At 36.7% G+C, this 25,237-nt stretch overlaps 2 protein-coding genes across 7 annotated transcripts; both read left to right on the forward strand.

The window, feature by feature from the left end:
• Positions 1 to 369: 369 nt before the first annotated feature.
• On the forward strand, positions 370 to 3,766 carry LOC119980626. Of its 5 annotated transcripts, none has more exons than XM_038823407.1 (4): positions 370 to 565; positions 990 to 1,093; positions 1,445 to 1,526; positions 1,610 to 3,766. In XM_038823407.1, the coding sequence occupies exons 3-4, from the start codon at positions 1,483 to 1,485 to the stop codon at positions 3,273 to 3,275; spliced, it is 1,710 nt and encodes a 569-aa protein (XP_038679335.1). In that variant the 5' UTR covers positions 370 to 565; positions 990 to 1,093; positions 1,445 to 1,482; the 3' UTR covers positions 3,276 to 3,766. The 5 variants fall into 5 exon arrangements, with proteins under 5 accessions (XP_038679335.1, XP_038679338.1, XP_038679334.1 ...); XM_038823410.1 differs by having other exon boundaries at positions 1,626 to 3,766; XM_038823406.1 differs by having other exon boundaries at positions 990 to 1,055.
• Positions 3,767 to 11,072: 7,306 nt separating this feature from the next.
• LOC119981069 (putative UPF0481 protein At3g02645) lies at positions 11,073 to 24,853 on the forward strand. Of its 2 annotated transcripts, none has more exons than XM_038824046.1 (3): positions 11,073 to 11,243; positions 12,292 to 12,334; positions 23,393 to 24,853. In XM_038824046.1, the coding sequence occupies exons 2-3, from the start codon at positions 12,303 to 12,305 to the stop codon at positions 24,696 to 24,698; spliced, it is 1,338 nt and encodes a 445-aa protein (XP_038679974.1). In that variant the 5' UTR covers positions 11,073 to 11,243; positions 12,292 to 12,302; the 3' UTR covers positions 24,699 to 24,853. The 2 variants fall into 2 exon arrangements, with proteins under 2 accessions (XP_038679974.1, XP_038679975.1); XM_038824047.1 differs by having other exon boundaries at positions 23,414 to 24,853.
• The last annotated feature ends 384 nt before the right edge of the window (positions 24,854 to 25,237 follow it).

The following is a 25,237-nucleotide window of genomic DNA, read 5'->3' on the forward strand; positions in this document are numbered from 1 at the left end:
TGTTCAAGGAAGATCCCATTAGCTTTTATAATCACAAGAACAAAACATAACTTGCAACCTTTTTTCTCGTGCTATGAAATAAAAGTAATAAATTATTTACTATTGTTTGATTATATTTATTGAATACAATTAATCAATTACCAAAATTTATATCAATTCCTCTATTTCTCTCCACATAAATATTGAAAAACCTGCTCAGATCCTTTAAAATGGTAAAGCAGAGAAGGGGGTAGAAAGTAGAAACTGACAAAAAAGCACTGAAAGCTTTGAAAACTGAGACAAAATCAATCCAAATTAAGAAGATTATTAAAATCCTATATTTTTTTTCACTCAACATTTAAACCCATTTATCAGCAAGGTAAAATGAATTAACAACCACTATCTCTGTCATAACCCATCAAGTATCCGCCCACCCAAATCACTCAGGAACCCATTAACACCCATCTCTTTCTGCCCACGCTTTTTTTCGGTCCTTTATAGAGAGAGAAAGTGTGGACACAAAAAGCTTGCAATGGAGGTTGGGAGGAGCTGTGGGCTGTTGGTTTTATCAATGCATTGATACATGGTGAGCTTTTGTTTTGTCCATCCTTTTCTTTTTGATTTTTAAATTTAAAACAATTTCCCATTAAATTTGTACTTTTTTTTGTTCTGTTTGCGATATTAGTTTTGTTTTATTTTGAGCGATTGATGCTTATTTATTGTAGTTTTGGTGATCATATATGTGGGTATTTGAGATAAAACTGAATGTTGCCCCAAGTCTTCTGGTCTTTCATTGGTGTCATACGCCTCAGAACTTTGTTTTTGTTTTTTGTTTAAATATCAGTATTGTTTTATTTCCCTTGAATGGTTGTCTGGAGGCATTTACCGTAATGTATTTCTGATCAGTTTCTGGATTTGTGTGGATTTGGTATTGTGTCGAAAACGTAGCTGATGCACAATCTTGTTGCTTTATTGGCTTATTACCTGATTAAGAAGATTTTATTTTTCAGGATTCCAATTGCCATTTCATGTTCATGTGATGATTGTATTAAGAATTGGGGTTCTGAAGAATGAAAGTATGAATTCAACCATCTAGAACTAGATTGTGCTTTAGGTATTACCTCTGGGTTCTTTTGTTGTTCTTGTCTATTTGAGGTTTTGTTATGTTTCTGGGTCGATTTGCTTATTAGTTATATCCAGGTCCTGAAGTGCTGTAAATTGCAGAACTAACATTCTATGCATTCTTCAATTAATTTTACAAAAACGGGTTGTCTGGTTAACTTCAAATCTTGTCTTGCTTTAGTTCCTTCACCATTTCTTTTGATTCGTTTCTTACATGGTTTGTTTTATAATCATATATGTATCTCGAATAGTAAAGCCATATTCCAGTTGGTACTTGCTTGTCCCTTTTCATGACAGGAAGGAGGATGAGTCGCTGGATCTGATTGCCTTTTTAACTTTTCAGATTTGATTTGGAAGAGAAGGTGCTGGTTTAATCGTGGAATGAGTCATGTCTTAGTTTGGAGAACATTCGATCACCCAAACAGGTTTTCTTCTTCCGGCATTCTACTTCTATTGCTACCATTTGTTCCAAGATTATTCAGACCTTTGAGCGCACAGTATTGTGAAGATTTAGGATTTCGCAGTGGTTGCGTATTTCCAGTAAGTCAGGCACCGTTTTCTATAATATGTCCCATAGACCTAAAATGGGAGACGAAGTAAAGTTCCAGCAGCGGTGGGAGTTTAGGAGGGCGGATGATGGCTTTGATTCTTCATGCGATGATTCAAAATCAAGCTCTGGGAGTCCGTCAGTCCTGAAAAAGCATAAAATGGTTTCTAAATTAATCTCTCCTGACAATGATGAATCAAGTGATGCTAGTAGACCTCAGCAGAAGGAAAAGGATGGTCCTGGTTTTCGGGTTGAATGTGGGAACGGTAAAGCGGTTCAAAGTAAGAAGAGGAAAAAGGATAACTTACCTAATAATGCAGTGAAGAGGGGTTCTCGCAATGATGCCAAAAAGAAGAAGAGTAAAGCTAGTGCTTATGAGCCTGCCTTATTGGGAGACATCAAAAACTTCATGGAATCTTTATTGGAGGATCTTAAGGTTACGACAAAAAGTTTGTTTTCATGGATGAAGGAAGAAATTCATAAATTGGAAGCAGATGATGTTGGTGCACAGCCTGAAAGGAGAGGAAGCGGTGTGGGGAGCATCCATTTGCAGCAGCAAAACCTTGGAGAAAACAATCATCTGCAGCACCAAAACCACATTGCAGAGAACATTAAAAAGCGACATTGTAGCAACAAGGAGGAAAATATTCCTTTGCAGCAGCTTAAGGACTTAAAATCTTGTACAAGAGCTCAAAATTCTAATGGTAGACTGTCCCAAAGACGTCTTAGAAGAAGAAAGGCAGTTCAATCTAATAACTGTGATGAAACGCCTGAAAATCAAGTCAATTTTGCATCTGCTGAAAAGGACAAAGGAGGGAAGCAGGCATTAACTGTTAGGAAAGACATTCAATCTACTCGTTCAGACCAGAATGACACCATGCAGCATCAGAAGAGTGTTGTATTGGCCATCGGAGCTCAAAATTCTTACGGTAGCAGGAAAGGAAAAAAGGCAGTTAATCTTAGTAATCACTATGAAGTGCCTGAAGATGGAGATTGCCAAATCGTTGGATCCATGAAACCAACTGAAAGGAAGAATGGAGATAAGTTGGGATTATCTTCCGATCCAAAATTTTCATCCTATACTTCTTGTCAGGTAGCATCTTCAATGTATTTGACATTGCCCTCTGTTTTAACTGAGCCCCTACTCACAAATCATAGTGTCAGTACTTCTTCATGCAACAATACTCAACAAAGAAATTATGGCAATGAAGCTATTGTGAATGCTATAAGAGCCAGCCCCATTCTTGATTCAAGCACTCAACCTGGATACTTGTCAGCTGTACGGCCAGTGGAAAGAATTGGAGACCTTGTACAAATGGTTTCCGGAGGCAGTTTTCATACTAACCTAAACAGCTCCCCTGGTTCAGGCATTCTTCACTATGGTGTTAACAGTGGTTTTAATACTCCTAGCCAAGTTAGCTTGGAAAGTTTATCTCGAGGAAATAATAACTTGATGGGTCTGAGAATGAATGGCGGAGGAGCCATAAGGAATTTGAGGGGAAGCTATGCTTTGCCTGAATATTACACACCCAACGTCTTGCATAACTATTCAAGTTATAGAGCTGATGATAGGCTTGTGGCATTTCAATCTTCAGACCACAAAGATGGCTGTCGACTCCCAAAATAGTTTGATAGGTAGGTGGTGGAAATTGAACAGAAATCAAACATCTTTTTGAATGCTTGCTTTGAGTTTTGCTCTCTGCTCTTTTTCCTTTGTTTGAAGAAGGCACTAAAATTATGAAAAAAAGAGTGTAGTGAGCTGGGAAAGTGCTATGAATTTTTGTCTTAGTTGCTCACGAGATCCTGAATGGGATGGAGTGGATGATTGGCTAAAGGCCTATGCACTTATATATGCCTTTTCAGCTGTTGTGTTCTTGTTTGGATTTGTGCCAGTAGCCCAGTACTATAACATTCAAGTCAAGTCCATTGCTGAAGAATAACAAGGTTATGCAGTAACAGTGTAGCACCCACTTGATATTGTCTCCATTTGAGACCTGCAATCTTTCTCTCATTGTGGGAATACCAGTTTGTAATCCTTGTGATTTCATATGTCATAGTCTTGAGCTGTGTTGAAGAAGTAATTTAGTTAGTCGCAAAGGCTAGACCTTTTCAAATCCACATTAAGATAACAGGTTAGATCCTTTCATGCTTTTCCATTGGCAGATATGAAAAGGCTCAAGTGAACCATCAGAGCAGCAATTTGATTTTCAATCCTTTATTATTTTCTCTTTTTTTTAAATGGAAGAGAAAATAAACCCCTACAAAATCTTCCCAAGCAAAGGAATAGTTTTTCTTCAATGTTACATATTTTGACCATTCTGCTGACATAACAAAGGAGGTCACATTCATGATTCATTAATCATTAGAGAAAATGGTTTTTGATCTTGATATGTAATGGGCCGAGGGCGGCGGTGGCTGCTGTGCCCAGGTTGTGGCCCATTTTGGGCTAGAATAAACTAAAAAATCATCAGTTTTGATAGGGATACTAATCAATTATCTCAACTGCTGAGTTATATGCACAGAATTTCATATGCCTCATGTAAGAAAATAAAGAGCCCACAAATTCATTTGATTCTTGTGCGTCCAACTCAGCTATTGAAATATCAACTACTCGGATCTTTTATCATCTTCAAAAAATCATAGATGTGTAGTTAATAACCATATAACCCTATAGACTTGTGTTCAACATTTTAAGACCATTAACTTTATCAATGTCAAAATGATTCATTCCAAACCAATTCGATACATATTCAGTGTTTGGACAACATATTACACATTTAATTGCCTCATATTTCAAGTTAAACTTCCTACTACCCTAACATATGCCATAAAAACAATATATATGCCAGCATGAAATTTACTTCTATCAGCAGACCTAAACCATACTAGTTTAGTTTAAATAGAACAATAAGATAACATTACAAGAAAATCAACTTTCTTGAATAATATTCAACCCAAACTTTATTATATAAAATGAAAAGTCTTAATCTTTGAATTAAATAACTAAAATTAAATTGCTTTTTTTTTTTTAATTATATAGAGAAACAACTAGATGCGCCCTATCAAAATGAAATGTCATCAACAGGATATTGAAATCCTTTGGATTGATTCATCATTTAAGTATCATCAAAACACTGGATCACTTCATCGTGATTAGTATCCACAATAGGTTAGCGAATCCTTTGGATCACTTCATTATGATTACTATCAACAATGGGATTATCAAATCCTTTGGATTACTAAATTATGATTAACAATAGGATAATTAAATCTTTTGGATCACTCATGAGCACATCATTAGACATCGGAACATATCTTTCGGCTCCCTTGGCCTAACATAATAATAATAATAGTAGGCAACATCATGTAATCTTAAAGCAATTTACTAAATAGTCATACTTCACTTTTTCAATTTGACATACATTACTAAAATCCAATTTTAATATTTTTCATGCTTTGTAAAAGAACAAATTCAACCTGGGAGCTATTTGAAGTGACAGAAGATGAGTGGAGCTGGAGAGGAGGCGGAGGAGACGAGAGGAGAGGTTGGAGAAAGAAGAAGGGGATTGAGAAATTAGGGTTTAACTTTTGAGGAAGAAATGATTTGTAGGATTTTTTTATTTTTTTTACAAAATTCCACATCATTGTCACATAATACAAAAAAATTAATTATTTATTTTTTAATGCCATCTTGACGAGTTAAATGCCCCGAATTTGTCTGTGTGAATCAAATTTGAAATTTTGATACTTAAATTGAAACGTTTGAAAAATGATTTCCCGAGTTGAATTGAGTCAAATCATTCAGTATCCAAAAGTGTTATTACCCCGTTAAAAAGACTTTCATTCAATGAATTTTTCGAAAATTTTTGCATGTAATTTTCAACATAAAATCATGCAATTTTCGACCAAGAATGCACTTAAAATTAGTCACGGAGGGTCAAAAAATTTCTTCAGAACCAGAAATTTAATTCAACAATTATTTTTCATAAAAATGGAATATTTTGTGGGCCCATGCAGGGGCCACACTTGCTAGAGAATAGGTTCTGGTCGGAGCAACGGTCGACCTGGTCAATGTACCACAGGTCGACCAAGACCCACAACCCGACCCGGGTCAACCCCGATCAGAGGCTACAGGTCAGCAAGTGGTAGCTTGTGCGATGCGTGTCATGCATGCGCCGCTCTACAGTGCTCGATTTCGGTTTTGGTTGCTCTGACTATAACCCATTCTCTTGGTCGAGGCTGACTGTGGTGTCTAATTCACCAAATAGTGGCTCGATTGTGGGTTGTGTTCCGCACTCTCCACTCACTAAGAGTGAAACTATGCATTAGACTAAAAAACATAATTAAATTTTCACTAAAATATTTTAGATTTGCAATTAAACTTCAAAATTTCTTAACTTATAATTCAGAGATTCAAATTAAGCATACCATATGTCGTTGGAAAGATATCGAGATTATCTTTCTACACATATCAGTTTTTTCCCCTCGTTTGATATGTGCGATTTTATACGAATTTATTACTTTACATACAATTTGGGTTGGCAATTTTTCTTTCTACAGAGCATATATATGCACGAAATTTATACATCAAGCACATAACACATAAAAATATTTATGATCAAAATTTTGTGAAATTCAGATGACGTATAAAATATGAATTTTCATAAAATATTTCAGAAAATTAATCCTAGCATGCTTTCTACGTTATGGATCAAACATCAAATTTATATAAAGTAATAGTGCTTATGAAAAACCTAGTTAGTCTCAACTTGCCTCTGATACCAATGTTGAAAAATTAGAATGATAAGAGCTCTTAAGGCGGAGTTGATCTTCCTGTAAATAGGAAGACCCATGTCTCATACTCGATACTAAACTGGATCCGAAAGATTCATATCCCAAAAATCTTAGGATCTGCAAAAGAAACAAGCTCTCTGTCACTAAGAACGGAGTAGGAAAAGAGGGAGAGAAAACAAGAACCTTTTTGTGTTTTCTAAAGTGTGTCGCTAACTTTTTGCAACCAATATATTTATAGAGGGGAGAGTGAGAATCATAATATAAGTCTTCGGAGAGTTCTAGCTTATCTAGTCCTTTTTCATTCTACACTTAATTAGACTAGTCCTTTTTCATTCTTCAATAGAACTCAAACACAACCTTTTATCTTTATCCTCTAATTAGATAGGCTTTTATTTTTTGTCGTTACAATATGTATTGAGTCAATATTAATTGTTTAGCTTAAGTCCATATTAGGCAAATCCGACCCAATATTTTCAACAATTTTGACCATGGCTGTTGTTAGTCGAACTCTCAATGACTCACTTGTCAAGCTGGGCATGAGTGATATCTATGCTCTACCTTGAAGGGGAGAGTTACATGAGTCATTTGCTGTAATCATGTTGTGATTTATAGGGATTGTAACTATTTTCCTAAGTACGCTTGTCTTCTCTCCACTGTATTGTAACTTTATAAAAGCCTTCTACAAGATATATGAGAATACGCTTTATTCTATTTGAGCATCATTGCGAAGCAGAAATGACGTCCAAGGCTTGTCGATTGATTCTATCCTTTATATTTCTATAGAGAGCAGCCTCACAAAGCAAGCAAGAGGGAGAGGGAAAAAATAGAGGCGAGGAGAAAGATATCGAAGATCAGGTCAAGGCAGCTGGGTTCGAGCCAAATCAAGTTATTAATTGGTTCAATGGATTTAAGCTTGCTATATCTACTTGTGAGTGTTGCTTGTTTGTGTTGTGACTGTCTTGTATTGTCAAGTTCAATCTCCATGCTCAAAGCCATTGTCACATGTAAAGAAAACAAAATAGACATTATGTTTTAAACTGGGTTTTATGGATATGGAGACTAGGTCAGCATGTTCAAGCATGCCATGTTTCATGGAGAAAGTGAACTCGTTTGGTTATTGTTCATGCATTTTCTTGATATATTTCACTATGTATCTATTTCTCTGTTTGATACTATTGCCATGGGAAGGTATTTCTCTTAACAAAAAATATAATATATTGTTTGATTCGTTAGGTAGAGCACACAGTCTTTATCTTTTTCAAAAAATACATTCAATGGAACAATTTCTTAGATGTACCAACCTATCTTCTCTAAGAACACTCTGCCATAGATTAAACTAGAGTACCAACCTGTACTCTACCTAATTCTCTCATCCGAAGCTCCACCTACTTTTGAGATCCCATAACACTTGTAGTACAGACTGTACCACCTTGAAGAACATAAAAACCATCAAATTTTTTTGCTATCATCATTGTCATTGATCCCTGCTCTCCTTCATAACTCCATCTATCATGGAGAACCTACAACATTTGGAATCCTCACTATCAAAGACACAAGATTCTTCTGTAAAGCTGATACATGAAAGACACCCATCAAAGTCCTAAGAGATCCACCTTGCAACTGAATCCGAATTGAGCGTCTGCCAATAATCTTGCAGGAAGTATCGTTATCCATCAAGACTGTGCCACCATTAACTTAATCATAGGTAGTAAATGCATCCCTATAAAGAGACAAATGATAGAAGCAACCCGAATCAAAATTTTAGTTATCTTCGAAGCGAACCTGTGGAACTGTAATAGAAATGACAAAAGTTGAATCTTCATTTGAGCTAATATTCGATTCAAAATTTATCCCTTGCTTTGTACAACCTTTGGGCCTTGGACACTCTGACCTAAAATGCCCAAATTGATGACAGTAATTGCACTGAACATTCTTCTTTAATTTACATCGGTCTTTCCCAGAACCATTCTTGCCCTTAAAAATAGACTAACTGCCTGACCAACACTACCCTCACCATTCAACTTGGTCTTTAATTCAAAAATGTCTTGACATCGATCAAGGAGATTGTATTTCATCCATATAACATCGAATTAAAAAAAATAATCATACAAGATCGGTAGGGAACAAAAAAGAATAAAAGCTTGATCCTCCTTGTCAACCTTGGCATCAACGTTGTTTAAATCCATGATGATTCGATTAAAAGTATCAAAATGTTGTTGTATAGATATACCTACGTCCTTCTTGAGGGTATATAACCATTGCTTCAAATACATTCGGTTCGCGAGAGACTTCATCATATAAGCTTTCCAGAAGACCAAGATACAGCAAAATACCAAGATGAGTTAGATACAACCATCAAAACAATGAAGCCAATCAGGCCAATCAAGAGGAATTGGAGGCAAATGTCACAAATCATGGAGGAATTTGTCTCGAGCAACCATGGTCAATGATGGCACAAATCAATGACATTGATTATGACATCTCTTATTATTAATTAATTATTAGATTAGCACTTGATTCCATAGTAATAGCCTTATGTCAAGGCTACGTTTACATAATATTCAATTACTTTCCTAGTTAGTAGTCAATAGGATTTAGGAGACTTTGGTTATAGAAATTTTTAATGTTTTCATTATCAATTTATCAATCAATTGATAAAAACACAAATCGATATTTCTATCTCAAACCAAGAGTTTTTTCTCAATCGAGTCTTCTAACCTTACCTGTGTTTAGTCAGAAAATCCAATCCCAGATTCTATAACCTCACCTTTGTGTGGAAGTAAATCCAAGCCCAGCCCAAGGTTCAGGAATTCATCATTGGCATTGTTTATTCATGTTAGAAGGTTTTAATGTGGCTTCAAGAATTATTAGGTATTCATCATCCTTCAATGACTCGGTCTCATCATTTCTGAAAGTCTTATCCACTTTCCTGCTACGCACGTTCTCTCCCATCACGGGGTGTAAAAGGGCCGGGCCGAAAAGGTTGTAAAAGGGCCGGCTCGGCACGCGGGTCTAAAGATAATTCAGTTGCCCGTTCACAATTCTAGCGATAAAAATTTTAATAACTGTGGACCTGAGGTAGAGTCATCTCTTTCATAACATTATAAGCTATGACCCACATCCAACCGTTTGCACCAATGACAATTGTACCCGCACCACTAATTGGAAAAGGAGATTTGGACCTTGCATTTATAGAAAAATTATGAATTCAAAATTGTTATCTTTAGATGTGGGACTAAATAAACTACACTACACTACACACTCACATATAAACACACATGCATACATATAAACACAGACACTACACCCATACAAGGCACATATAAACACACACTACAGCCACTGACGCAAGCATATATATAAACTACACACATATGCATATATATAAACACACATACATATATATATATATAAATTTGAATAAACACACACGCATATATACATATATATAATTTATAAATATTATTTATATAAAAAAGCCCTAGAGCTTACGAGCCGAGCTTCTCCAAACCCTAATTTGGCCCTAAATCCTAAATGAACCTTAAAGTCAAAACCTAACTTGGCTCTAACGACCCACGAATAACCCTGTTCGCTTACACCCCTACCTCCCATGTGACTTCGTCTGCTTTTGAGTCAGTTGGCATGCTGCTTCCTTCTTTTTGTTTGATTACTGACTTTTGTCTCCTTTTGGTCTCCTATTTCAAAATAAAATCAAACTCTCTTTATTTGCTTGTTCTGTATTTGACTTTCCTCTTCCTTGGTCTTTCACGTGATGCTTTCTTCCCATTCATTGTCCCACTTTGACGTATCTTGTCTCAAAACCCTCCAAAAATCTCCTTATTTTATGTCCTTCTAATTGGAATCAAAGACAGACTCCTTGTGGGTTTAATTCAAGCGCTTAAGGACTTCCTTTTTCATCATTTTTATAATAATTAATCTACAAACCAAATCAAAGATAAATTATGCAAAATCATGTTCATTTTAATAAATAGAAACAAAATAAGTATAAAATGAGGTATAAAAAGGGATAAAATATCATACGATCAAGGTCAAAGTGGATTTTAAGGATAAGTTTAACGGATTTAGAATAAAAGAAATTTAATGGGACGTATTTGGAAAAATATTTTTTTAGATAAAAATTAAAAAATTGATAGTATATATGATTTTTGTAAAATATCAAGGGGGCAAAATAGAAAAAAATTGGTAATAAAAAGGTATTTTCCAAAAGAAAACTAAGAATGGCGATTGCCCCCTTATGATACACGTACCTCCGCCCTTGTTCCCGACATTGAATCAATGTAGAAATAATTTCACACGAATTTTTTTTTCATTCGGGTCATCCACATATAATGTGGATATTCATTTTCTTTATGTGGGTCATCCACAAATAAATGTGGTATTATGAAAGTGCAAGGCTTGTTCATTCATTCTATCCCTTTTAGTTTTTATTATTCATTTTCTCATTTTCTATTTAAATTATATTATTTCATTTGATTTGTCCGCAGCCAAGTTGGACTACTAAAGTACGATCTACCACTAACTCAAATTTGCTTTATTTAAAATCTTTATATATATTGCAGCACAAAAAAAAAAAACCCATTATCATCAAATTAATTTAGGATCTGGATCTGGATCTGGATCTTGTTTCCATTAGTTATTTATATAGAGAGCTGCCTCGCAAAGCAGGCAAGAGGGTGGGGGAAAAAAGAGGAGAAGAAAAGAGGAGAAAGAGATCCAAGAAGAGAAGGGAGAAAAAGACGCGGTGTTTAAGATCAAGACAGTTGGGTTCGAGCCAAATCAGGTTATTAATTGGTTTTAGATCTTTTCGTGAATGTAGCTTGTTTGTGTTGTGATTCTTTGTGTTATCAATTTCAATCTCCATGCTCAAAGCCATTATCACGTAGAAAATAAAAATAGACACGATGTTTTGAACTGGGTTTTATGGATATGGAGACTTTGGAGTTTGGTCAGCATGCTAAAGCATTCCATGTTTCATGGAGAAAGTGAATTCATTAGGTCATTATTCATGAATTTTCTTAATGTGTTTCAAGGTTCATTATGTGTCCCCTCATCTAAATTGTTAGGCACATTTTGCTTGTTGTATGAGGGAAGGTTGAATTTGAGTGAGATTGGGCAAATGATTTCTGTTAATTTTTGGCATGCTTAGTCCTTAATTTGGAGTAAGAAAGTCCTAGTTGGTATGTATCTAACTTGTTACTTTCAATGCCAATTTTCTATGAAACTTTATATATGTACATGATTGTAAATCCTTTCAGTTGATACTAAAGAAACCCCGATGAGAGTATGCTTTGAATGTTTGTGATGACAATTCCTCTATGGAATGTCCAGAGAGATGAGACAATTCCTCTAATGGAATACATATGTCCAGAGAGATGAGCAATATGTTCAGAGAGATGAGCGGACAAAATGTTTTATATTATTTTTCTAGTCTGATAAGTCTTTTATATTATTAGTTTGACAAGTCTTTTTTCACCATCAATAAGATGTTGACAACACGAAAAATGTTTATGTCATTATTAAATACCCACCTAAATTAATTATATCTCACAACTCAATCTAAAAACATCAATAAAATTGTTGTGCGTGGGCTTCGTGAATTGTTTCCAGGTAACCCGGACCCAGGCCCAGGCCCAGGCCCGGTCACCTGATGGTAAACTTTTTAACGGTAACCAATTGTATCTCAAGTTCATTGGTGGCGATTATATGTTTGCTTAATTCATTTGCTTTCCTTTTGTTTCTCCAAACTATTAATTTCTTTTTTTATCAAAATTAAAATTTCATCTTTTCAGTATTTAACTTTTTCATGTTCTCTTTGTCTCCATTGGCAGAACTAGAGAGTATGGTGTCATCAGAATCACCCCAATGTGTCAGGTTCTAAATACTCTCTCTATAATATAATATTGATTGAGATCTCGTAATTAGTGTATACATTTAATTATGAGTATATATACATGTAGAGAAAGACTCTAATATGAACACCTACAAATTTTAAACTTATGGGCGGCCGTTTTTCACACAGCAATGGTGCCCACAACAAAATAAGAAGTCAACTTCTTGATTTAGGCAAAAAGACGGACGTTCGTATTTCGGGCGTCCGTATGTGAGCATTCTCGTATACATATATACATGTGTGTGTGTGTTTGATGTTTCATGTCTTCCATGTATGTATATAGTGTCATACATGGATTCCCCTTTTTGGTTCCATAAGATGTATAGACATGGCCGCTCATCTTAATTAGTAAAAAAAAAAACAAGAAATTTATTATAAAAAAAATATAATTTTAATCTAATATACAACTTAACCTCCAAGTTAATGGATCTTGATGACGTCCAAAACTTGTTCGGTCTGGGTAACGAACCAGGCGGTCGGGCTACTGTCAGAGGTGACTCCTCATATGTACATAGGTGATTTACAAAAGCAAAGACATGAGCTACGGGGGCCCCGAGAATGCTCATAGGGGCACCTCTCAAAAGCTTAAATATATTAGGGATACAATTAGTTAGGAGTGTTCGGTGCTCAGAGCTCTCTTTCAAGTCTAGCAATCAAGAGTGCAAGATATAGAGTTAAGAATACAGAATCATTTACCTAGCACTGGAGGACCCCTTTCATATGAGTTTGAGATGTCTAATTTTGGTAGGAGTAAATCACTTCCTTGATTCTTAGGCAGATTTTGAGGAGAGTGAATTTCATCCATATTCCTTATCTAATTGGAGTATGTATCCTTTAGGACTCTTGATTTCCCTTGTTATTTGGCCACCTATGATTTTTGAGATGATCCTACGAGGTATAGTAATGAGATGTCTTCTCGGGTAGATCACACTATTCGGTGCTGTTAGCTTAGCTCATCATCTCGATTGTGCCTTGGTCAACAACTTGGTGTAAACCTGTCCAAAACCTCAATCAAGGTGTCAACTCGACATCTTTGTGGCACGTGTCATCGATCAAGTTAAGGATAATTTTATATCATCATACGCCCCACACCTTCAACCTGAATGATATGGTTGGCGTGGTGAAGTTGTGAAATCGTTACGCATTTATTACTGTAATGCCTTATCGACTGTTGAGATCAAGGGATCAAATGAGAGAATCTGATTAGTTGCAGCTCTTCTGAACATTGATCCATGTTGGGTTCCCCTATATATTCAGAGAAGCAGCATTTTTCCAATTTTGCTGGACCTTTCCTTTCATTTTTGCTGGACCTTTTCTTTCCAAGCTTGTTCTTCTGATCATTTTTTAATGTGTCGTCTTCTATTTCCCGAGGTTATACCTCTAGGTTCTAGTTCTACGTCTTTCAATTCTTCTAGTTCTAGCTCTATGACTCATTCTGAGACGAACATTATTTGCTTCATCTCGACAAAACGTGAATGAGATGACATCCCCTTGGGTTATATCTTCCATTGTTCAGTTGGAGATTGCTCCAAAACTATGTCTCCTCCCAATGACTAACCTAGGGGTACTTCTCTCCCAATGACTGACCTAGGGGTACTTCTAATTGGAAGTATGTAGAGCCAACCGGCTTAGAGCCCAATCTTGATGCTTCCTCGATGCAAGAGATCAATGAGAGGTAAAACATCCCCTGGCTGTGTAGACTTGTCAACGAGGGTGAATCTCCTTTTCGCCTTAAAGAGGACGAGTTCATAATTTCTTATCATTCTTTGCTACGAGGAGTTCGGATCCATTTCCCTTTCACTATAACAAGCTTTTGATGGTAGTTCAATCTCTATTCGGAATGTCTAACTCCGAGAATCTGCTCTTACTATTGGGATAGGTCTGAATGAAGTAAACTTTCCTTATTAAATATAATGGGTACTTTGAAAATGTTCACGTGAAGAAGATCTGGGCGGAAGGAAAAAATGAAGAAGATGAAGTTAATTGATAGATGTCATTATTTAATTGGCCATTACGATGTGTGTGTCATGTGGAATTCATTAAAAAAAATCAAAATTACACATCATTAGTTAACGATCATTATGACAGAAAAGTGCTCTAAGGGCTTCTTTGAACTAATGTTGGAAGATGAAGGGTTGGTTTGACACCAAAAAAAGATTAGGGGCTCAAGTGACATTTTTTTTATAGTTCAGGGGTCTCCCGGATACTTATCCCTATAAAATATAAGAAATGAAATTAAAATGTTTGTTTTTTTAATGAAAGACGAAAATCCCCGTTTTGTTGTCTTGACTCTTGAAAGGGAAATTAAGATATTCTTAAAAAGAAAAAACAAAACAAAAAACAGAAGAGGTTGAGCCGAACTCGCGAACTTACCATGGAGTAATTGGAGGACCAACTTCCATCATGCCGCCAATCATTTTGCAATACAATTGTAGACTACTTTATATATATATTAAAAAAAATTCAAAATCCAGAGGGGCCCCCGGTCCCTCTATTGCTCCGCCCCTTCCGAAGCCACAAACTCATTAGGTCAAAACTAGCTACTAATGCATCAAAACCGAACTCACCAAGCTTGAGAAAATGCCTTGTTAGTTGTAACTTGTAAGGGGTGCGTTTTGCCCTTATTAAAGAAGATATATGTTGCGTGATATTTGTAAGTGCACAAGTCGCACAAGTAATAAAGAGTGAGTTGAGTATCATCTCACGAGAATATTTTGGCAATTCAATCAAGTACCAATTGTGACTAAGTCCTACGCTATTTGGAGAGTCGAAATTGTTGTTTGATTAATAACTCATGTAAAACAAGTAATTAAAGCAAGAGAATTAAAATCAAATACAAGGAATGAAATCAAGAAATAAAAGCACTAGGCTACCTAATTTCACTGTCCCTTATTCAATTCAACTCCCTTGGCTTCTTAACCCCCTAATTACTACTTCTTGTTGACAATCAGTCTCTCTATCCTCTTCGATGCTCCATTTCAGGTTACACCAAAATTGCCTCTATACCTAACCCATGCTATTCCCAACATTTGAGTTGAAGAAACAAAGGCCCATTAAGACCTATGGACTAACCATGTAGCGATTGCATAGGCCATACCTCTATATTCTTATGGTTCATGCAACCTATGATGTCTATAGTGAGAAGAAATCCTATATATCTCCTTCCAATCTCAACCTAGGCAACAAATCTATTGGGGGTCTGCACAGATCCAAGTATAAACTGAAGAAAATTAGTATTCAGTTTAAGGGAGGATGTTGAAACTGTTGGTTTTTAGTGTTGATCGAGTCTTTAGGATGTGGTTATGTTAGTTGTTTAGTGGTTGAATAATTCCTATTCTTTAAGGACAAGTTGTTTGTTTCCTACTCCTAGTCACTTACCACGTTAATAGGCATGTAAGGCTATACATAGCCAGTTGAGTTGTTTAAAATTGAATAAGAAAACATCCTTCTAATTTGCTGTATTCACTAAACAAAAAGAATTCTTAACAGGAGAATCATTTGCTGCAAATAAAAACTAAATAGAGCTTGTGAAATAATCTTTTTAAAATTTTTAAATATATTATGGTTAGATTGTAGTAAGAATTTACCAATTACATGCGTATGAGAGCCATGAATTTTTAATTCAATTATTTTTAATTTATTTTCAAAAATTTTTATTTCTTTATTACGTGACACGTAACACGTATGAATTATAAAATCTAAATTATGGAATATTTTTAGATATCAGTGTGATTAGACCCATGTGTTGCACAAATTTTTTCATATCGTATATTTAATAAAACATCATGTATATATATTCATAGACTAAAAAGTAGTATAATTACTCAGTAACACGTTTATAAATACATAAATAATTTTTTTTTGTTAACCGCGTAAACTATATATCAAAAAAAAAAGCTTAAGGATTAGGAATTTAGGATTTAGTGTTTAGGTTTTAATATTTGGGGTTGAGGATTTAAGATTTGGGTTTTAGAGTTTAAGATTTTAAATTTTAGGGTTTTAGGTTTAAGGTTTTAGGATTTGAGATTTTTAATCAACTTTAATCTCAAATATTTTAGGATTGAGGATTTTACGATATAGGGTTTGCGATAATGAAAATGCTCATGACACTTGAACACACGACCTCCCGCTTAAGAGTTACTGCACTGGTAGGCGCTCGAACTAAATTGTTGAAAGGTCAAGGTAGGCCACTAGCAACCTGCAAGATACATAGGTAGAAGACAATAAGCAATAAGGGCAATTATTAAGATCGAAACGCAACAACCTATCCATAGTATAAATCCTCTCCGAACATGCTACCCACATGATAAAAAAAAGAACTCGAGGGACATGTCCCTTAAACCAAAGGATTTGATGACTAGTATTCACTTGGCGCTTGGCACGCAGAACCTCCTAGGCTGATTTGATGGTGAATATCCTAGTCTGATCATGTGGGCTCTGTGTGTTGGCACGTGTGTATGGCTCCTGAGGGGGGTACAACGTGTGGCATAGGAGGCATGTCCACTATCCCATATCGGACAATGCTTGAGGTGTAATACAGAATATAATAGGTCAAACTCTCAAACTAGTAATAATTAGTTTTCTTTGGAGTGGTGGCAACAAATCCCATAAAGACTCCACAGTTAAGTATGCTTCTGTGGGAGTAATATTGGGATCAGTTAAGTGTGCTTCTGTTGGAGTAATATTAGGATGGGTGACCTCCTGGGAAAACAAAGTCGAGAGGGTCAGTTGAGCCCAAATCGGACAAAGTGCTACCGGACTTGAGGGGACGGGCTATTACAGTTGGTATCGAAGCCGATAGGTTGGGTCGGTGTGGTACTCATGGTCCTGCGTAGGTGGGCTCACGGGGACGTAAGCCTCTTAAAAGGGGTGGAATGTGGGCTCTGTGTGTCAGCACGTGTGTACGGCTCCTAAGGGGAGTACAACGTGTGGCACAAGAGGCATGTCCACTATCCCACATCGGACAGTGGTTGAGGGGAAATGCAAAATATAATAGGCCAAACTCGTAAACTAGTAACAATCGGTTTTCTTTGGAGTGGTGGCACCAAATCCCATAAAAACTCCACAGTTAAGCGTGTTTTTACGGGAGTAATATTGGGATAGGTGACCTCCTAAGAAGACAAAGTCGTAAGGGCCAATTGGGCCCAAAGCGGACAAAGTGTTACTGGACTTGAGGGGGTGGGCTGTTATAGATCACCTTGCCAAATAACCCTATCTCTCCTCTCCATATTAGGATGAAAATCAACTATCTCCCAAATTTCATGTAGTTCAAAGGGCTTATCAAGAAATTGCTAATAATCCCCGTAAATTATCCTCTCAACCTTGGCATCCTAAGGCAACCCGAAGAATAAGCTCTTCTAGCCTAGACTTAGTCACTCAAAGGACCACTAGGCAACCAAAAATCAATCCATAGTGTAGTATCCTTCTCATCACCAATTTTAAACCTGAATAAACTACGACACCAATCCCTACACTGAAGAATCTTCCTCCAACTCCTAGAAGGGCAACGAAGAAATCTTAATTGTCAAAAACAACAGTTCTTAATAAGATAATGGTAGACTCAATCAACCCATAATGAACTTCCTTTAGAAGTCAAGATACGCCAAACATGTCTCAAAGTTGTAGCCCGATTCCACTCTTCTAATCCTTTGATCGTTAAACCATGAGCTCCACGTGATCTTAGACCCTCCTTGGGAGAGAGAGATCCCCTTCCATAAGAATGTAGATAGAATACTCTCAATACGCCAAAAAATGCTAACATGGAGAATAAATACAGAACTCTAATACACCTGAATAAAAAGGAGTATCGATTTGATTAGTTGTAGCCACCTTGCATAAGATAGGGAATGCGATGTCCACAAAAGGATACAGCCAAGTGTACGATCAACCAATGGTTGTTCGTCCATATGTCAAAGCTTGGTTGTAACTAGTGGCACACCCACATAACGGATAAGCAAAGTCCCCATTCAAAATCCTAGACAATCCAAGATGGCCTCCTTAGTTTCCTCACCCACACCCAAGAACAAAACATTGTTTTTAGAAGGGTTACTAACTAAACCCTAAAAAGATTCAAAAAATTTGAGAGCCTCTTTAACAGCTGAGACTGAGCCCAGGGTGCGATGGGAGAAAATCATTAAGTCATCTGCAAAGCTTAAGTGAGTAAGCTTCATCTTACCGAATCTCCAATGAAACCGAAAGCTTGAGTTCCTCGAAACTTCCCTTATCATACCACTAAAACCTTCCATGGCTAAAACAAACAGATAGGGAGAAATAGGGCCCCCTAATGCACACCCCTACTCGAAGAAAAGAAACTAAATACACCGCCATTGACAGAAATAGAGAACTTTGTCATAGAGAGACAAACTCGAACCCAATCAATAAATCGAAGGGGAAACCCCATTGCTTATAGACAGAAAGCAATATAATCGCAACTTAGGGTATCAAAAGCATTTCGAATATCCACTTTTAAGTCCACTCTAGGAAAATTTGTTTCTAAATGATAGTCCCGAAGGAGTTCCCATGAAAAGAGGGTGTTATTAGCAATTTGTTGGCCTAGAACAAAAGCAGTCTGCTCTAGGCCTATCAAACAGGATAAAACATCCCTCGTCGGAGAAGCCATGATCTTACTTATACATTTATAAATCGTATTAGAGCAAGAAATTGGCCGAAAGTCATTTAGTGATTGAGGGGTCTCCACCTAGGGAACAAGAGTAATCTTGATTGTGTTAATCAAGCATAGTAACTGTCCAAAGTTAAGAAAATCTAATAGCAAGGATAGCAGTAGGACCAACAACCTTCATCATCTATGACTACTGCCACTAGACTCTCAAACTGGGCAGGAGTAAGTTTTTGTTCAAATAAAAACTAGAGGGAAGTTCAGTAGGCACCGAAACTTGTCCCAATAAATTCTCAAAAAAACAAGCAGTCGTTTCACCAATTTTTTCTTTTGGATCAAACATCTGACTTTCGTCCAGCTTCATGAGAGAAGTTATTTGATTCCTTGATTGACGATGAGCAACAAATTTATGAAAAAATCACGTCGTACTATCACTCAATGCAAGCCATCCTCCCTCTACCAAGAAATAGAAGTTGGCATATTATCCAAGCTTTCTTGTGTCATTTCCCGTACCTGTTTTGCCTCAATCACCCGATTAGAAATAGCAGCATAATCTCTACAATTCAGACATTTTAATTCCTTCTTCAAGAGCTACAACTTTTGACGGAAAACATACATGGGTGTACCATAAATATCTTAGAGCCAAACCCTCTAAACAATATCTATGAAATCCACATCGTCAACCCAAAAATTGAATAACTTAAAGGGTATCTGAAGCCTACGTTCAGTCTCCAAAATTATTAAAACAATAGAACTACGATTTGAAATACTTCTTGCAAGAAATTAGTTTCACAAAAGGTATATACAGTAGGCCAAGAACAATTCGTGATCGCCCAATCAAGTTTACACATAATTGTGTTAGGAGGCTCCTGCCCATTATGTCAAATGAAACGAAAGACCCCGATACGGATGTATTAGGAGTTCGACATCAATCAAAGTTGTTTGAAAGTCATCCATTTGGCTTGGCCAAGTAAGCACCCCCCCCCCCCCCACGTCGATCATTCTATCTCAAAATAGCATTAAAATCTCCCAAAATAAGCCATGGAGTACCCTTAAAAATGGTACTAGACTGTAGTAAATATTGCCAAAGTTCCTTCCTAACATTGGGTTCATTTTTTCCGTAAACAAATGAGCATAATAGTCCACTTGATACATATAGCAGCCAAACTCTACATATGATAACCTGCACTGATACGTAGATGATATCCACCAAAATAAGGGTAGGATCCCAACAAACAACTAGCCTGCAAAAGTTATCAGAGCCATTGTTGCAAACATGCTCCCATTGATCGTCCAATTTAGTTACAAGGGACAGAACTACAAAAGGAGATGCTTTAGTCTCGACAAGCCCAAATAAAGAAAATGAATCCTTCCTTATCCAATATTTAGCAATTTTTTGAGTTGAGGGGCTGTTAAGCCCTCATATATTCCAAAACCCAATCATAGAGATAGTTTGGAGAGCTACCCCTCCCCTACCTGACTTTTTAGACCTCCCATTACTCTTCCCACTACTCACCTTCTTTTTCTTCTGAATCTTTCCTTTAGCTGAAGTAGTTGTAGAAGAGGAATTTGTTTTGGCCGAGCCTCCAACTAAGGGTAAAATTGATGAATTCATACCACTAGTTGCACGTCCCATAAGAGAATCATATTGTTCCTCTATCTCGCCTGGGACTGTTTCTGGAAAAGTCCCACGTGAAGAGAACTTACTCAACGATGGTGTACCATTAGCACCTAAAATCTATGCAGATAAAGAAACTCCTACTTGTCCCGTTATCTCGAAAACATCAAGCATTAATTCTCCTTTCGCCGAAGCAATTAATGAGGTAGATTTCTCTTCCTGCAGATTACTTGTTGCTAAAGTCTTAGCTTCTTCATAGCCCTGTACAGCACATGTAGTACTCAATTCTTCCCCTTGAACACCAATATGAGAATTATCACCTTTATGCACTTCATGCATAGACTGATAGTAGTGATGGAATACTCCACATGTAGGGCATCGTTTTGGCTTCCATTCGTACTCTACTTTGACTGTTGATGATCTATCATCCTAATTAATATGAGCAACCTCGAAATATGTCACAAGCTCTCTACTAGCATCCACCAAGAAACATACCCGCGCATAATCCATTCTTGACGCCTACATGGTTACAAAGTCACATATAATTGGCTGTCCAACCAAACTAGCTTCTGCACTTAAGCCTTCTCTATCATAAAGAGGAAAATTGTGCAATCGCACCCAAAGTAGCATAGTCGTAACCTTATCACTATCTACTTTTAGCCCCGGCTTCCATTGTTGAAGAACAATCGGCTTACCCCCCAGCATCCATAATCCCCTATCAAGTATGGCCACAATTTGAGAAAGTGGGTTAAAATATAAAATAATCGACGGTCAGGTCTGTAAAGGCGGAAACCAAAAAGAGAGTTGCAATAGATGCAAGTGTGGATGGCTAAAACCTTGGAGGGAGGCGCGATGGGGAAAGTAGAAAAGTATGATTAGGCTGGAGAGAGCATAGTCTTTGAGTAAGTTAATATCGATTTCTCCTTTCTTGAGAGAAAGAAGAGTTTATATAGATAATGAAGGTGATGTCACGCCATGTGGAGTCAAATCTTAAGTCAGATTGCAATTGGTGATTTCGCCAGTTGCGACTCGTCCTTTGTGATAAGATGGGCGTGAGTTCCAAGGTTTTTTGGAGCAACAAACCTTGCATGCTTGACACCAAAAAAAAAGACTTGTGATTGGTCGAACCTAGAGGCCAAGTTTTGTAATTGCGGCAAAGCCAAATGATGCAGGCGAGATGAAGAAAAAGGTTGGGCAGTAATTTGCCTGAATGGAGAATGATATGGACAGGGCACCCAGTCATGCACGTGTATGAATAGTAAAACATAGTGTATGACTGTCATACCTGTGGCGGACAATGTGTCTATTTACGGATAGTCCAAAGTGATCATAGTAGACTTGTACTTACAATATGGGTCTTGGCCTTGTTAGGCAAAGAGTTGAATGGACTTTAGGCCAAACCTGAGGAAAATGGGCCTGACCATTTTTGGCCACTATAGCTTGTCCCCCACTCTCACTTCCTAGCTAGCTGTCTAAGGATACCCACATATGGAGACATATCTCAAGGATGATCTGTAGTGGTATGATTTGAAAGTGACGTGTGTTAGAAATAGGGGCTAATGAGATTGATAACAATAAACCTTGCATGCTTGATGCCATGAAAAGACTTATGATTGGTTGAACTTAGAGGCCGACTTGGTAATTGTGGTTAAGACAAATGATGAGGGCTTGATGAAGAGAAAGGTTGGGCGGCAAGTTGCTTGAACAGAGAATGATGTGGATAGGGTGTCCAGTCATGCATGTGATATAAATAGTAAAAGTAGAGTGTATAATTGTCATACATGTGGTAGATCATGGATCAATTTGTGGATAGTCCAAGGTAATCAAAGCAGACCTGTATATAGAGTGTTGGTCTTATTAGTCAAAGAGTTTAATGGACTTTTAAGTCATACCTGAAGAAAATGGGTCTGACTATTTTTTGGCCACTACAATGGTCAAGATCACCCCTCAACCAACGACTCGTTGTTCCCAAACACCTTACTCTTAGACCTTAAATCAACTTTAATCTCAGTCATTTGGTCATATCTCAAGACTTGAATTTAGAGGTATTTATATAAACCTCAATAAGAACGTCTTTATTAGAGAATTCATATATATATACATACCTACATATATAAATGTGTGTATATATGTATATATGTTGGAATTCTCTCATGATGTCATAAAATAAGGTCCTAGCTTTTAGGATTCACTTTTAAGGTCCAAAATATTTTTTAAAAAATCTGAAAAAATATTTGTATTTTGATCGGTCTTACGAACCCAATGATATATTTTTTGTTCTAAACAAAAATCAAATTCAACTTGAAAAGTGTATGAAATATTTTTTATTTATATCCAATGATCCAGAATTGTCATGCACTTTTTATATTGAATTTGATTTTTGTTTCGAACAAAAAAATGTCGTTAGGTTCGTAAGATCAATCAAAATACAAATATATTTTTCCAAGTTTTTTAAAAAATATTTTGATCCCTAAAAATTAGGACCTCATTTTAGAACCTCATTTTATGACATCATGAGAGAATTCATCTATATGTATGTATTATGCCTCTAGTTAAGAGCATTGACACTAGATAAGATAGATTTATGAGAAGATAGACCTGTGCATTTTTGCGCAGTTCTATATACTAATTAATAATGTTTCTATTTTATATTAGTTTTCATCACATGAATTCCTTCAGTAAAGCTGATTAATATACTGATTAATGCATAAACTATTTTTTCGAAACCAGCTAAACTATGTGACAGTTGGAACCCACTTATTGTCTATGATATAGAAAATTTTCAAAACTCAACCTCTATATCAGGGATATTTCTTTGGAGCACAGAGAAGAAAGCTTTGATGTTGAAAATCCATACACTCCATTAGTATCATCCATCAAAGGAAAGTTGGATCTATTGCCAACCTTGTCTGGTGAGTGCTGTATTTACAGAGTTCCCAAAAAGATTCGCGAACAAAAAGATGCAGCCTTTACTCCGCAAGTAGTCTCTATTGGTCCACTTCACCATGGCAAGGGAGATCTAAAAGTCATGGAAGAACACAAGCAGAGATATCTTAAGAAATTTCTCGCGCGACCAAATGTAAGCATGGAAGATTACATTGCAATTGTGAAGGAAAACGAGGTCAAACTGCGCGATTGTTATGCAGAAACCATTCAAATTGGCAGTGATGAATTCGTGGAGATGATTCTGGTGGATGCTGTCTTTATCATTGAACTACTGTTGAAGGATAGGGAGTACGAGTCTCATTCGGATGTCGAAGATGACCGCATCTTCACGAAACCTTGGATGCTTCACGATGTTATGGTAGACATGCTTGTTCTTGAAAATCAGATCCCATACTTCATTCTTGAGAAAATTTATGATGCTGCTAGAATCAAATCGTCATCTAGCAAAGAAGAAGAAGGGCGGCTTTCCATCATTTCACTTTTCTATCATTGCTTTAAGCAATTCTTCACGCAAGAAGACATCTTGGACAAATACCGTTCTTCTAAATTTGTGCATTTCTTGGATTTCTTCCGAATTGCTTATCAGCCCACGGATGTTCCGGTCCAAAGGAATACAGAATCCAGGAACAAGTTGACTGTAACCGCATTAGAGCGGGCAGGAGTGAAGTTTCAAGCGCGGGACTCGAGCAAGAATAATATGTTTGACATCAAATTCGAGGATGGAATTCTGCAAATTCCAAAAATTGTAATACAAGGGGGAACAGAAGTCCTGCTGCGAAATCTCATTGCCTTTGAGGAATGTAATTGTGATACTAGTGTCCTAGTTGATTATGCTACATTCCTTGATTCCCTCATCGATACCGAGAAGGATATAGAAATACTTGGTCGGAATGAAGTGTTGGAAGCTTGGTCAAGCGATAACATGAGAGCACTAAATATATTTAACGGCCTTTCGGCTTCCTGTACTTTTGCCCCTGACAACTTCTTTTACGCTGGAGTTTGGAAGGACCTTGATGATTACTATAAGGTCCCTTGGCACAAATGGAAGGCTATTCTACGACAAAGTTACTTCAACACACCGTGGGCCACAATTTCTGTGATGGCAGCTGTTGTTCTTCTCATACTCACTGCTCTACAAAGTGTGTGGTCTATCACTCATCCATAGGTGTACTTAACTTCATGCATTAGCAACATCAATTGTAAGTGTGATGGCGATGTTGGAGTTTATGTAATTATGGATAATGCGTGAGATTCTCAAAAAGTGACCCTCAAAAAAACTATTTTTAATGTGAAAATGTTGAATATGAAGTGAGCCCTACATGTGTGTTTTTAATCAATGACTATTTTAATACCACATATTTGAGGGAATTTTGGGAATCAAATTTTGAGGATCTTTAACATTGTCGTTTAATTAATTAGTGAACAGTGAATGAAACATGTACAATATGCTACCTGTGCAACGTGTCCTACTTTGTGGTAGTGTACTTAAATTGTTCTGTTTTTTTCTTTTGTTTTGGATATATCATGGTCATGTATGTAAAATTATACAATCGATCTATTACTTTGGTAGAATTCGTGCGAGTTGGGGACGTATTTCCCTACTCTCGCGTCTGTCTATGGTTATTGTGCATTCTGAGCCCTCCGATTTATTTCCAACTCAAGGACCTTTCTTCTACTTTGCATCCCCTGAAGGCAAGTTAAGAA

The sequence above is a fragment of the Tripterygium wilfordii genome, chromosome 16 (genome assembly GCF_013401445.1).
Source record: "Tripterygium wilfordii isolate XIE 37 chromosome 16, ASM1340144v1, whole genome shotgun sequence".
Taxonomy (NCBI): Eukaryota; Viridiplantae; Streptophyta; class Magnoliopsida; order Celastrales; family Celastraceae; genus Tripterygium; species Tripterygium wilfordii.